Raw genomic sequence first — 14,994 nt, 5'->3', positions numbered from 1 at the left:
GTACAACAAATTACTGATTATAACAAAGACCTTAAAAGATGCACACACACACATTGATTGTTTTTAACAGCTTTCTTATTAGAAGAATGTAGAATGGTCAAGAATATTAACAATGATAAAACTATGAATATCTTTCCATAATTTCTAGACATGTTGAGCAGGTATTCCCAAACTGGGGGGTACGTGCAATGCCGTCGTTTTTTTCCCTTCTTCACATTTTCAAACAGTACATTTATATTTTCCAACGGGGCTATACATTTGGGCGAGGTCCCCCCCGACAACGCAGTTAAACCCACTTTTCCTAGGCCGCCATTGTAAATAAGAATTTGTTCTTAACTGACTTGCCTAGTTAAATAAATATGAAGCGTTGCACATACTTATGACATCCACAAGGTGGCAGCACAGTCAAAGAACTAAATCTACATTTTATTTGTCACATGCTTTGCAAACAACAAGTGTAGACTTTAATTTAACTAGGAAAGTCAGTTAAGAACAAATTCTTATTTTTCAATGACAGCCTACCGGGGAACAGTGGGTTAACTGCCTTGTTCAGCGGAACAGTGGGTTATTTGCCTTGTTCAGGGGCAGAACGACAGATTTTTACCTTGTCAGTTCGGGGATTCAATCTAGCAACCTTTCGGTTACTGGCTCAACGCTCTAACAACTAGGCAACCTGCCGCCCCTTAATATTCATGTTGACAAAGAGACTGACTCCAAGGCCATTGAGTTTATGAATATTTTCAGCTCTATAGATTTATCCAACATGTTACTGGGCCCACCCTACCAAGAGGCTTTCTATTGACATAGCTTCTATTGTTAATATTGCTTCATCTGATCACCACTGTGGATTTTTTTACTACCTTGTTGCCCATAGCACAGGGTAATAATGAACACGTTAAGAAACGCCATCTTACCTCTGAAGTTGCTACAGATTTTGAGTGTATGAACAATACTCCATCACCTATTCTGCCTTCCCTCTTGTGATGACTTAGTTGATAACTTTAATAGCAAATGAAAGGCAACCATTAATGCCATAGCTCCAGTAAGGTGGAAAAAGTCCACATCCAAACAGAGAGGCCCTTGGATGAGTGAGGAAACAAATCAATTAAAAAAGGAAATTGTAGAAAGGCAGAGCGGAAGTGGAGAAAGTCAAAGTCGCAGGTCCATTATGATATTCTGAGTGAGCAACTTGGCATATATAACAAGTCGATTAGAAAAATTAGCCCGTCTGGCATATCGAACTTGAGTGTGCTCAGTTGAGTGTGCTTCTCGACCATGGATAGCCAGATAAAATCCTACCCCCGCAAACCTATAAGACAAACATTAGGCTGGGTATCAGTCAAACAAGACCGGATGAGAAGTTTAATGATGTGTCCTAGCCTACCACGCAAAGGCACTATGGATTTCCCCCCCCCTGGTTGACACAGACATGCTCAGGAAAGTTATATCACAACTTAAGCCTTCTACCTGCCTTCTCGATCCTATCCCCACCACCGTATTCAAAACTGTTTTTATTTGCATATCTGAAGAAGCGCAAGCTATTGTTCTTCAGCTCTTAGCAATTGGTCGGCCAATCTCCAACCTTCCACTATTAAGTAAAAATTCTGGAGAAATTGGTTCAAACAGAAGAAAAAAGAAAAAAAAAATCTGTTTCTCGTAACCACCACAGCAAAAATACGATATACATTTTTTTTAAAGTCTGAGCCAAAGCACAGAGAATCTGGTCGCACATTCACGGGCAATAAAGATAAAACACCAGCTAAAAAAACCTAGGTGTCATTTTGGATTCTGAACTCAATTTCGAATAACACATTAGGAATGTGACCAAAATAGCTTTTTACTACCCGAGGAACATTGCCACGGTGCGGCATTAAAAACTACTGTAATGCTCTCCTGTCTGGTCTACCAAGAAAGCCATTGGTCAACTGCAAAACACAGAATGCTGCAGCACGGGTGGTGACAAAGACCAGACGGAGAGCACACATTACACCGGTTTTAAGGTCTCTGCACTGGCTGCTTGTTAGAAGAATCTTAAATTCAAAACTATTGTTTTTTTTAAATCAATCCAAGATTTGCGCATCCCGATACATGTCGGACATGCTTTTAAGTTATGTACCCAGTAGGTCCCTCAGGTCCTCTGGCACTGGCCTTTTAACTATCCCAAAGCCCATGCCTAAGAGGTATGGAGAGACAACCTTTAGTTATTATGCCCCCCAGCCTCTTGAATAGCCTGCTAGAGAACCTGGTCCGAAACTGTGGACATATTTAAAATAGATCTTTAAAAACACCTTGCTTTTAACTTAGGGTGCTTTTTAGCCATTGTTTTTAATTGTTATTCTTTTGTTTTTAAATCCTCATGTTTGTTGTGTATTAAATATTTCAGTTTTTATTTGTTTTTCTTTCTGTGAAGCACATTTCATTCCATGTCTGAAATGTATAAAAACTTAAATTTGATGTTTTTACCCCCCAAAAAATGAAATGCTAAATTAGCTGCTAATGTGGCTGTCATCCTGAACTACAAATGCCATGATGATCTGGATGAGACTGCTGAATCGAGGCAAAAGGTAAGAATCTCTGGATTAACTAACTCAATTTAGTAATGAATAAATTGGCAACATTACCTTAAAATTGACAATTCTGTGAACGGTCTTAGGGAAGTTTAAAATGGACACAATACCTGTTAGCTAAAGATGACGTGCAAGAGCTTGCAGCGTTGTATGTCTACTTTGATGCTAATTAGCATTTTCTAATCGGAGTGTAAATAGAGCTGAATATATTGAAGGTCATCTTGTCCGAGAGAGATTTTGATTATCAAAAACATCACGCCAGGGTAAGCCTACACGAAACACAGCCCTTATTTTAAGTGTTTTTAAAATCCTCCATGGGAAAAATGAATGGTGGCAAAACGATTGGAACCATTTCCCTGTTTGACCGCTAGGTTTTATGGGTACTATGACACGTCCACTGTGGGACTCAGTACATATCATAATGGCACCTAAGCATCTTGATAATATTGTATTGTCAGGTCCCTGGCAATTCCCAGCCCTACTTGAAACATGTACAGGACCAGTCAAAAGTTTGGACACGCCTACTCATTCAAGGGTTTTTCTTTATGTTTTACTATTTTCTACATTGTAGAATAATAGTGAAGACATCAACACTATGAAATAACACATGGAATCATGTAGTAACCAAAAGTGTTAAACAAATAAAAATATATTTTTTATATTCTTCAAAGTAGCCACCCTTTGCCTTGATGACAGTTTTGCACACTCTTGGCATTCTCTCAACCAGCTTCACCTGGAATGATTTTTCCAACTGTCTTGAATGAGTTCCCACATATGCTCAACACTTGTTGGCTGCTTTTCCTTCAATCTGTGGCCCAACTCATCCCAAACCATCTCAATTGGGTTGAGGTTGAGTGACTGTGGAGGCCAGGTCATCTGATGCAGCACTCATCACTCTCCTTCTTGGTCAAATAGCCCTTACACAACCTGGCAGTGTGTTGGGTCATTTTCTTGTTAAATGATAGTCCCACTAAGCGCAAACCAGATGGGCTGGCGTATCTGCAGAATGCTTTGGTAGCCATGCTGGTTAAGTGTGCTTTGAATTATAAATAACTCACTGACAGTGTCACCAGAAAACCACCACCTCCATGCTTCACGGTGGGAACCACACATGCAGAAATCACCCGTTCACCTACTCTGCATCTGACAAAGACACAGCGGAAGGAACAAAATCTAAAAGACATATTTCCACTGATCTAATGTCCAATGCTTGTGTTTCTTGGCACAAGCCAGTCTCTTCTTGGTGTCCTTTAGTAGTGGTTTCGTTGCAGCAATTTGAACATGAAGGCCTGATTTACACGGTCTCCTCTGAACAGTTGATGCGTCTGTTACTTGAGGTGCTATTACTAAATAGCCTTATCTTCTGTATACCACCCCTACCTTCTCACAACACAACTGATTGGCTCAAATGCATTAAGAAGGAAATACATTCCACAAATGAACTTTTAACAAGGCACACCTGTTAATTGAAATGCATTCCAGGTGACTACCTCATGAAGCTGGATGAGAGAATGCCAAGAGTGTGCAAAGATGTCATCAAGGCAAAGGGTGGCTACTTGAAAGAATCTCAAATATAAGATATATGTTGATTTAACACTTTTTTTGGTTACTATATGATTTCATAGTTTTGATGTCTTCACTATTATTCTACAATGTAGAAAATAGTAAAAAATAAAGAAAAACCCTTGAATGAGTAGGTGTGTACAAACTTTTGACTGGTATTATAGACAAGGTCAGGGAGAAGTTGATCAGCGCATGCTCCGAGTACGTGTCCTGTTTAAAGATCTTCTCACATTGGCTACGGAGCGCAGGATCAGTTGTCCGGAACAGCTGGTGCTTTCATGCATGGTTCAGTGTTGCTTGCCTCGAAGCGAGTATAGAAGGCATTTAACTCCTCTGGTAGGCTTGCGTCACTGGGCAGATGGCAGGCTGGGTTTCCGTTTGTAATCCATGACAGTTTGCAAGCCCCACCACATTCGACGAGCGTCAGAGCCGGAATAGTAGGATTCGATCTTAGTCCTGTATTGACGCTGGTGGTTCGTCGGATGTCGCAGCAGGATTTCTTAGACTGGTTGGTTCTTTAGCAACGAAAACGACACGCAACCATGAGGCAAAACAGAGGTTGGCTTAGATTGTTGACAACGTGTAAGCTATATTTAGTCTCCGAGGTTTATTGAAAACATACATTTACACAATGACCTTGTCTCTCAAATACATTGTTACAGTTGTTGGTTAGCTAGCGAATCTTAGCCATATTAGCATTAACATGAAATCAGTCAAAACAAGACATGGTATCAACAAGATGAAATAAGCTGAAACGAGCCACTTACGATTCCTCACATGGCAGTTTCATGTCATTATTGCTCGCAATATGGCCATCCAGAATCACAACAGGCTAACTTCTGCCCCATGGAAGCACGCTCATTGTTTTTTAATCGATAAGCATCCGGATTAGTGTCCCGCTCTTTGAAAGCTGCAGCGCTAACCTTTAGCTCAGTGCGGATGTTGCCTGTAATCCATGACTTTTGATTGAAATATGTACGCACGGTCACTGTGGGGACGACGTCGTCAATGCACTTATTAATGAAGCCGGTGATTGATGTGGTAAACTCTTCAATGTTATCGGATAAATCCCGGAACATATTCTGGTCTGTGCTAGCATCCGCTTCATCAGACCACTTCCATATTGAGGGCGTCACTGGTACTTCCTGTTTTGGAGTTTTAGCTTGTAAGCAGGAGGATAGAGTTATGGTCAGATTTGCCAAAGGGAGGGCGAGGAAATCTTCATATGCAGTATGCATTTCTGTGTGTGGAGTAAAAGTGATGAAGAGTTTTGTCACCTCTAGTTGCACAGGTGAGATGCTGGTAAACATTAGGTAAAAGTGATTTCAGTTTCACAAGACATGCACTTTGCAGATAAGCTCCCAGTCGAGTCCCAAATCCACCCCTAGCTCCTGCATATGCCTGTCATGTAGATGTGAAAAACTTGCAAAGGTATTAGCAACATGATAATAGCTTGGCATTGCCCTCTGACAGGCTGGGAAGACTTTTCACTATTATCTATTCAATGCTTTCAGATCCTCTGCCAAAGAAACAGGAGCAAGAAACCTTATTTGTAAATAGTAACTGGTCATATAACTATCCGAAGGAGAGTTTGTTTTGCATCGCCGGGTGTCCTGGGTTTGCACATTTTAGACCATTCCATTGTTCCTAAAGTGAAATCCCACCCACCCGGGGCACCAAGCGATGCAAAACAAACTCACCCTAATATTGACTGGATGTGATTCCTCACCCTGAATCTGACTCCAGGCACACTGTGGGGCTGTCTGTAGGGTCTCTGGTGAGAGAGGCTGCCTGTCTGGCCAGTACAGATACCACTCCCCCATGCTCATCAGACAGAGAGCCACGACCTGAAATAAAACACAAGGAGACAAAGTGGACTCTGATTCAGTCCACAAGGTCAAAATGTAGGCTGATCTTGTGATAAGTTACCTAGTATCAAAAGTGGGCCTGATACATTAGCTAGGCATTACTGGAGATAACAGGATTTTTCTCTAGTTAGGCTACTATTATTTTACTTATTGCATTGTCTAATATTTGTTACTATTGCCATTTCGAGGGTATATTTTTATAGTTTTCAAACATTCAGTTAGTATTTTGTTTAAGTGTCAAATGTTAGAAGAGGTAGTTACCAGACATAGGCTGCAAAACACTTTAGCTAGCTAAGCAGCATTTCCTCCAATGACGAATGATGGGCAGCTATGGAACCCTGACCTGTTCACCAGATGTGCTACCTAGTACCTTGTCCTGGAAGCCGACTGACAGTTACTCCTGAGGTGCTGATCTGTTGCACCCTCTATAACCACGGATTATTATTTGACCCTGCTGGTCACCTATGAACATCTTGAAGAACGATTAGGCCTTAATGGCCATATACTCTATCGCCATAGCCTGAAGACGACTGGGGCCTGGTTCCTCTAGGTTTCTGCCTTAACAGGGAGTTTTTCCATAGTCGCTGTGGTTCTCTGGGTATCTCTGTATAAGCACAGTGCTGATACAGGGCATTGTGAAATACATGTTATTGATTTGACGACGAATGCGTGTGGTCGCCAGTCAAACATTTGTCTGCTGAATAATCAGATACATAAAGACAGCAACAAGAAATGTGAGAACTTTACTTACAGCCTAGAATATGTCCTTGTTGGTCCGTGCAGAGAACTCCGACAATAGCTGGATTCTTCATGCTATCATATCAAAACAACATTTGAGGAAAATGTTCACATAATTCAACGATTTGGTACAATCAAATAAGTTTCGATCAAATAATCACTTACGTATCATCCAGATGTTGCTCGAGAGTCGACTCCATGGTTATGATAGCGTTAGCTGCAATTAATAAATGTGATATTTGCCAATAATTTTCTTGTGGTTGTCTGCTTTCTGAATTTTCTCGAGTCAGTCAGCTGATGCGCATTCCTACGGAAACAGCGAAGGCTAAATTACACCAAACGCGATTCCTTTTGATTTTTTTCTGGAATGGAAAGGAGGGTGGAGAAAGAATACAACTTTACAAAATAAGAACAGTTGCTTCTCTCCCAAAAGCAATAGACATACAACAATATACTCTTGTTGGTAAGCTACCCCCACTTTACATTAGTGGTTCTCAAACCTCTCCTCAGGACCCTTCTTCTGTAGGTTTTATGGCAGACTACAACCCAAAAAAGGTGTGTTACCGCCACCAACTGGACAGGGTTGAGAAAACCAAGGCAAAAAATAAAACCCATACGTGATAAGGAAAACTTAATCCACCCAATATAAAACAATTTAAAAAAAAACATTAACAAAACCACACCCCCACTTATTCCTTTCTTAAAATCTCCATATCTCCCTTTTCAGGCTCTATGACCTGACAGGGTGGTACGGCTTGTGACAATACTCCATAAAACTCCTCCACTGAGAAGTTCTTTCAGTCCCTGGAACCGTTCCGTCGCATCTACAATGATATCTATTTTCCTGAACTCCCTCTCCACCTTGGCAGTGCCATTAATTCCCATAGCTATAAAAGGCCATCTTCTTAACCTTTAACATATCTGGGTCCTGCTACTGAATGACAACCCCTGCAGCCTTCAGTGAAGGTCTATCCACCATCATGGATTCTTCAGGACCACCATTCGAAACCTCCACCCTCTTAACAAACGCTGCATATGAAATGCTCTGGACAGCCCTGTCTTTGGCCATCTCATTCTCTTTCACCCTTGTTGGTCATTCCAAAGATGTGGCTTCATGGTTCCCACACCAATGGCAACATGTCACATTTTCATTACTTTTAAAACACAGGATATTATCTTTTCCACATCTTGGCTTCTCTCTTCTGCAAACACTTGAAACATGTCCAAAAGCTTTACAGTGATCACACTGCATTGGTCTTGGGATACATGCTCTGACTCTGTAGTTAATATACCCAAACTGCACTTGAGTAGGGAGAGACTCCATTTCAAAAAACAAAAGAACAGATACTCTTCACTTTTTCCTCGTTGACCATACGATTCATCCGACAAGCATCAATCACTCCGGGGAATATTTTCCATCTCTGTAACGTCGACTTCCCAAAAGACGCCAGATATTACCCCCTTTAGGGGTGCCCTGTTCCGAAAGAGACACACAGGAAATCTGGTGAGACGCAACACACGCTTCTTCTGCTACTCAGATGAACAAAAAAATCTAAACAAGCCTGCCTCTCGTGGTCCTCACAGCCTTCACTTTACCCAGCACTCCCTCCACCAGTTTGGCTATATCAAATAGATTCTTCAAAATTGGTAATCCAATCAACTGCTCCTCATTAACAAAATGTATTCCTACAGGATAAGAAGGGACATTCTCATCACTGTATGCTAATTGCTCCGTTTCCTATTCTTTTGGACAATATTCCAATTCTCCTTGATTACCCCGCCATTATATTCACGCTCCACATCAACGTCCGCTTCCGTTATATTTTTCAGTCTCCTCAGGATCCCCCAGCCGTTCCATGTATTTTATCTATTCCAGAGCTAGCACAGCCTGATTAAACTTGTTACCTAATCATCAAGCCCCTTGAATAGCTGAATCAACTGAGCTTGTTCAGGGCTACAACATCAAGCCCCTTGAATAGGTGAATCAACTGAGCTTGTTCAGGGCTACAACATCAAGCCCCTTGAATAGGTGAATCGACTGAGCTTGTTCAGGGCTACAACATCAAGCCCCTTGAATAGGTGAATCGACTGAGCTTGTTCAGGGCTACAACAAAATTGTGAAAAGTCTGAGGCTCCCCGAGGAGAGGTTTGAGAACCAGTGAAGATTGAAATCCTTTACCAACTAGGTCTTAAGTAATTGATAAATAAACAAAATATGCATACATCCCAGAGTGATTCACCTGAAAATATAGTATTCTCTCAAAAAATATATATCTATAAATAGTTCAGGATGTTGTGTATCCCTGGAAATAATCAGAATTCATGTAAACATTACAGTTTCGAAAATATAGCTTGTCCCAAAAAAAGTTATCTTGGCACAACTTATGGGGAAAGTTGAGCCACGGGACAGGGTAAGTTATGCCACCTACAATTTTCKGTACAGAATGGAATATTACCACTACCTTTTTAAAACCATGTTTATCTTTATTTCCCAAACACAATTCAACACAATAACAATGGCTTTTTTGACTTTTAATCATCTTAAGTATCTTTTAACACAGGTTTAATTAGGTGATAACGCCTGAGAAGCCGGTGTTTGTAGGATATATCGGCACGGGTGTTATTAGGCCAGAGATGAAGTCGGGGGTCGGCAAGCTGTGTCAATATATACTCCAAACACCGGCTTCAAGGGCATTATCACTTTTATACAATGGGTTACCAACATATTCAAATTATGATTGACATATCTTCATTAAAAACTTTATTTTGATTAATTTATTCATACTATTTCATCCTTACACAAGATATAATCCCGACACAAATCTAGGTTTGGTGTGATTTCACCTGGCATAGAAAATGTGTTCTCTCGTCAGGACACTGATGTTCAAAGGAGCTAGCCAACAACACACCTAACACAATCACTTCAAACTGAAGCTGGAAAGACTGCAAACGAGCTGCACTTCGTTCCGTTTGAACTTTTTTCCAATAGACATTTCTTTGTATGTATCCATAAAAATAATGCCTGCTGATTCATGATTTCGACCGGCTGAGAAAAGCTGCCTGCCTGTCTGTCTCGTCCAGACTCCCGACACGCTCATTACTATGGGACAGCTAGAGATCGAATTTGGAATTTGAAACAATGTTGAAAATGTTGGAGCGACAGACAGCAAGGTTATTACAAATCTCTGCTGTTGAAAACTAAATGTTAGTCTAAAATAAATATGAGATAATGTCCAAATGTTTTGGACTTCAACTCCGACTCAGCTGTTCCTTGTTCACACCGGACCCCATTCCTTTGTTTCATGGGCTACCGAAGTGCTGCAGGAGTAGACGCGGGAAGAAGTGCCAGCATATCCTGGTGGAAATTGAGAGGAAGAGAAAACCGACCGGTACTCCCCAATGTTCTATTGGAAAATGTCCAGACAGATAGATGAGATTTGTTCAAAAGTCTCCTATCAGACAGAATTGAAAAGCTGCAATATTATCTGAACTAAAATATTAATGCAAAACGCTACAATTTCAACGATTTTACTGAGTTACAGATCATATAAGGATATCAGTCAATTGAAATAAATTCATTAGGCCCTAATAGATGGATTTCACATGTCTGGGCAGGGTGCAGCCATGGGTGGGCATAGGCCCACCAACTTGGGAGCCAGGCCCAGCCAGTCAGTGAGTTTTTCCCCACAAAAGGGCTTTATTACAGACAGAAATACTCCTCAGTTTCATCAGCTGTCCTGGTGGCTGGTCTCAGACGATGCCACAGGTGAAGAAGCCGGATGTGGAGGTCCTGGGCTGGTGTGGTTACACGTGGTCTGTGGTTGTGAGGCCGGTTGGACGTACTGCCAAATTCTGTAAAAGGATGTTGGAGGTGGCTTATGGTAGAGAAATTAAAATTAAATTCTCTGGTGCACATTCCTGCAGTCAGGAATTTTTGAGTGCTCCCTCAAAACTTGAGATATCTGTGGCATTGTGTTGTTACAAAACTGCACATTTTAGAGTGGACTTTTATTGTCCCCTCCAAGCCCATCACCAAGCTGGGGACCTGGGACTGAACACTTCCCTCTGCAACCGGATCCTGGTTTTCCTGATGGCTCCAGGTGGTGAGGGTAGGTAACAACACCTCTGCCACGCGGACCTTCAACACGAGGGCCCATCGAATGTGTTTTCAGTCCCCTCCTATACTACCTGTTCAGCCACGACTGTGTGGCCACGCACATCATCTAGTTTGCTGACGACACAACTGTGGTAGGCCTGATCTCCGACAATGATGAGACAGCTTACAGAGAGGAAAGCATAGATTTAGTAGTGTGGTGCCAGGACAACAACCTCTCCCTCAATGTCAGTAGGATCAAGGAGCTGATTGTGGACTACAGGAGAAAGAGGGGATAGCACGCCCCCATCCACATCAACAGGGCTTTAGTGTAGCGGGTCGAGAGCTTCAAGTTCTTTGGCATCCACATCACTAAGGACTTAACATGGTCCACACACTCGTGAGGAGGGCACGACAGCGCCTCTTCACCCTCAGAAGGCTGACAAGATTTGGCATGGGTCCTTGGATTCCCCCCCCCCCCCCAAAAAAAATATACAGCTGCACCATCGAGAGCATCTTGACTGGCTGCATCACCGCTTGGTATGGAAAATGCACCGCCCTCGACCACAAAGAGTTACAGAGGGTGATGCGGCAGCCCAGTATATCACTGGGGCCGACCTCGCTGCCATCCAGGACCTTTATATCAGGCGGGCTGAAAAAGTGACAAAGACTCCAGCCACCCAAACCTATAGACTGTTCACTCTGCTACAGTCCGGCAAATGGTACCGGAGCATCGGCTCTCGGACCAACAGGCTCCGAGACAGCTTCTGCCCCCAAGCAATAAGACTTCTAAATAGCAATAAGACTGCTAAATAGTTAATTAAATGATTAACCGGACTATCTGCACTGACCCTATCTTTGTAAAGACTCTATGCACACTCACAAGACTATATATAAACACTATATTCACAGTCACTCACAAACACTACACTCTCACACAAAACCCACACTTATTCACATACACTACATTTGCACACACACACATAACACACACACGCATACAGACAAAAAAAAAAAAAAAACACACACACACACTTTTACACTATCTATTTACAGTGCATTCAGAAGTTTTCACACCACTTGACTTTGACCACATTTTGTTGTGTAAAGAGGTGGGATTAAAATGTATTTTATTGTCATTTTATGTAAACAATCTACACAAAATGCTCTGTCAAAGTGTAAGAAAAATTATGACATTTGTTTAAAAAATAAATAAATAAAACATTTAAACACATATATATTGATTACATAAGTATACTCCTTATCGTTGGCAAGCATACCCACAACATGATGCAGCCAACATCATGCTTGAAAATATGAGGAGTGGTACTAAGTAATGTGTTATGTTAGATTTGCCCCAAACATAAAGCTTTGTATTGAGGACATAGAGTTCACCATCCAAAGTGTAATTAATAACTTCACTGTGCTCAAAGGGATATTCAATGTCTGTATTATTTTTTATTATACAGCTACCAATAGGTGCCCTTCTTTGCGAGGCATTGGAAAACCTCCATGGTCCTTGTAGTTGAATCTGTGTTTAAAATTCTTATTTAGGCTTGCCATAACAAAGGGGTTGAAAGCGTATTGACACAAGACATTTCATCTTTTCATTTTGAATTAATTTCAAAACATTTTAAAAACATAATTCCACTTTGACATCATGGGGTATTGTGTGTAGGCCAGTGACACAAAATATACATTTAATAAATTTTAAATTCAGGCTGTAACGCAACAAAATGTGGAAAAAGTCAAGGGGTGTGAAAACTTTCTGAAAGCACCGTATCCTGATGCCTAGTCACTTTAACATGTCTTCATTTACATATCTACCTGCATTACCTAATACCTCTGCACATTGATCTGGAACTGGTACTCTGTGTACGTAGCTCCATTTGTGTTGTATTTTATTTTATTCCTCTTGTGTTTACTGTTTTTCTTTTTTAATATATTTTTTTTTTTAACTCTGTATCATTGGGTAGGGATCGTAAAGCAAGCATTTCACGTTAAAGTCTACACTCGTTGTACTCGGCTCATGTGACAAATAACATTTGATTTGGTGTGTCATTTTACTGAGTTGACCCGTATAATGTACACATCTCCTTGCGATTGGTGTATAACTTTAATAAGCAATGATAATATCTTTTTCTCCTGTGTCCTGTGAGATTACTACTAAACATTAACCCGTAGAAGCCTCATCTGTGAAAATAGTAAATTCATCACCAAGTCTTTGTTCATGCATGCATATCCATTGGTTGGTTGGTTGGTTCTTCTTCACCTGTTTTGTTAGAGATCACCCATTATGTCACGTAGACACATTCTGAGAAAAGTCACCGTAACAAAGACTGATGATTAGCGGCTGGAGTGAATGGTGATTGAATAAAAGTACAACACATGAAATACACTTTGACCTCCAGCAGATATGTCACACGCTCCCCCATCAGATATCAGTTATGTTGGATGGTCAGATAGCTGGTGTGTCCATCCACTCAAGATTGAAAGAAAATGTAGGACTTGAAGCTAAAACACTTATAACATGGGATGAGTCACTGGAGTTCAGTCAGGACATGAGTATATCCTGACTCCGCACAGAAAGTCTCATAACATTGGTGAACATTTTCCGATCTACAAGTTTTATCTAACTATTCCCTATCTCCCAAATGCATGTGTTTGGCCTATAGTGTAAAGCCTACAGCAGTCTATACTGTGTAGGCTACAGCAGTCTATAGTGTATAGCAGTGGAGGCTCCTCAGAGGAAGAGGGGGAGGACCATCCCCATCCGTGAATTTCATAAAAATAAAAATAATGAAACATTAAATTTATCCTTTTTAGATAAAACTATGCTAAATATATGCACATCACCAAATAATTTATTAAAACACACTGTTTTGCAATGAAGGTCTACAGTAGCTTCAACAGTAGTCTGTAGGGTAGCACCATGGTGTAGCTGGAGGACAGCTAGCTTCTGTCCTCCTCTGGGTACATTGACTTCAGTACAAAACCTAGAAGGCTCATGGTTCTCACCCCCTTCCATAGACTTACATAGTAGTTATGATAACTTCCGGAGGACTTCCTCCAACCTATCAGAGCACTTGCAGCATGAACTGACATGTTGTCCACCCAATCAAAGGATCAGAGAATGAATCTAGTACTGAAAGCATAAGCTACAGCTAGCTAGCAGTGCATACATGTATGTTTTTATTTTTTAATTGAACCTTTCTTTAACTAGGCAAGTCAGTTAAGAACAAATTCTTATTTAAAATGACATCCTACCGTAGTAATTAAAATGTGGTGAGTCATTGACTCAAGAGAGAATTTTATTTTATTATTTTATTTATTTCATCACATTCCCAGTGGGTCAGAAGTTTACATACACTCAATTAGTATTTGGTAGCATTGCCTTTAAATTGTTTAACTTGGGTCAAACGTTTCGGGTAGCCTTCCACAAGCTTCCCACAAAAAGTCGGGTGAATTTTGGCCCATGACGCTCGTCAGATGTGGCAGGGGTTGCAAACTATTACATATGACAAAGGGAAACCCGTCCGCGAGCTGCCCAGTGACACAAGCCTACCAGACTGTCTAAATGCCTTTTATGCTCGCCTCGAGGCAAGCAACACTGAAGCATGCATGAGAGAACCAGCTGTTCCGGACAACTGTGTGATCACACTCTCTGTTAGCTGATGTGAGCAAGACCTTTAAACAGGTCAACATTCACAAGGCCGCAGGGCCAGATGGATTACCAGGACATGTAGTCAGCGCATGCGCCGACCAACTGGCAAGTGTCTTCACTGACATTTTGAACCTCTCCCTGAGGAAATCTGTAATACCTACATGTTTCAAGCAGACCACCATTGTCCATGTGCCCAAGAAAGCAAAGTTTAAAAAAATTATTTAACCTTTATTTAACTAAGCGTGCCAGTTAAGAACAAATTCTTATTTACAATGACGGCCTACCCCAGCCAAACCCTAACCCAGACGACGCTGGGCCAATTGTGCGCTGCCCTATGGTACTCCCAATCACGGCCGGGTGTGATACAGCCTGGAACTGAACCAGGGTCTATAGTGACGCCTCTAGCACTGGGATGCAGTGCCTTAGACTGCTGTGCCACTCGGGTAACCTGCCTAAATGTCTACCGCCCCGTAGCACTCATGTCGGTAGCCATGAAGTGCT

The 14,994-nt window shown here is 41.3% G+C and overlaps 1 protein-coding gene across 1 annotated transcript in view; it reads right to left on the bottom strand.

The window, feature by feature from the left end:
- Positions 1 to 7,229, bottom strand: part of LOC112070149 (ragulator complex protein LAMTOR5) — an 8,586-nt gene extending 1,357 nt beyond the window's left edge. Inside the window, exons 1-3 of the mRNA XM_024137568.2 lie at positions 6,902 to 7,229; positions 6,750 to 6,811; positions 5,860 to 5,977 (exon numbers count right to left, since the gene is read on the bottom strand). Of these exons, the coding sequence (XP_023993336.1) occupies positions 5,860 to 5,977; positions 6,750 to 6,811; positions 6,902 to 6,936 (215 nt within the window). The 5' untranslated portion in view covers positions 6,937 to 7,229. The remainder of the gene's footprint in view (positions 1 to 5,859; positions 5,978 to 6,749; positions 6,812 to 6,901) is intronic.
- Positions 7,230 to 14,994: the final 7,765 nt, after the last annotated feature.

The sequence above is a fragment of the Salvelinus sp. IW2-2015 genome, unplaced genomic scaffold (genome assembly GCF_002910315.2).
Source record: "Salvelinus sp. IW2-2015 unplaced genomic scaffold, ASM291031v2 Un_scaffold1238, whole genome shotgun sequence".
NCBI lineage: Eukaryota > Metazoa > Chordata > Actinopteri > Salmoniformes > Salmonidae > Salvelinus > Salvelinus sp. IW2-2015.
This window is presented reverse-complemented; position numbering and strand designations above follow the sequence as displayed.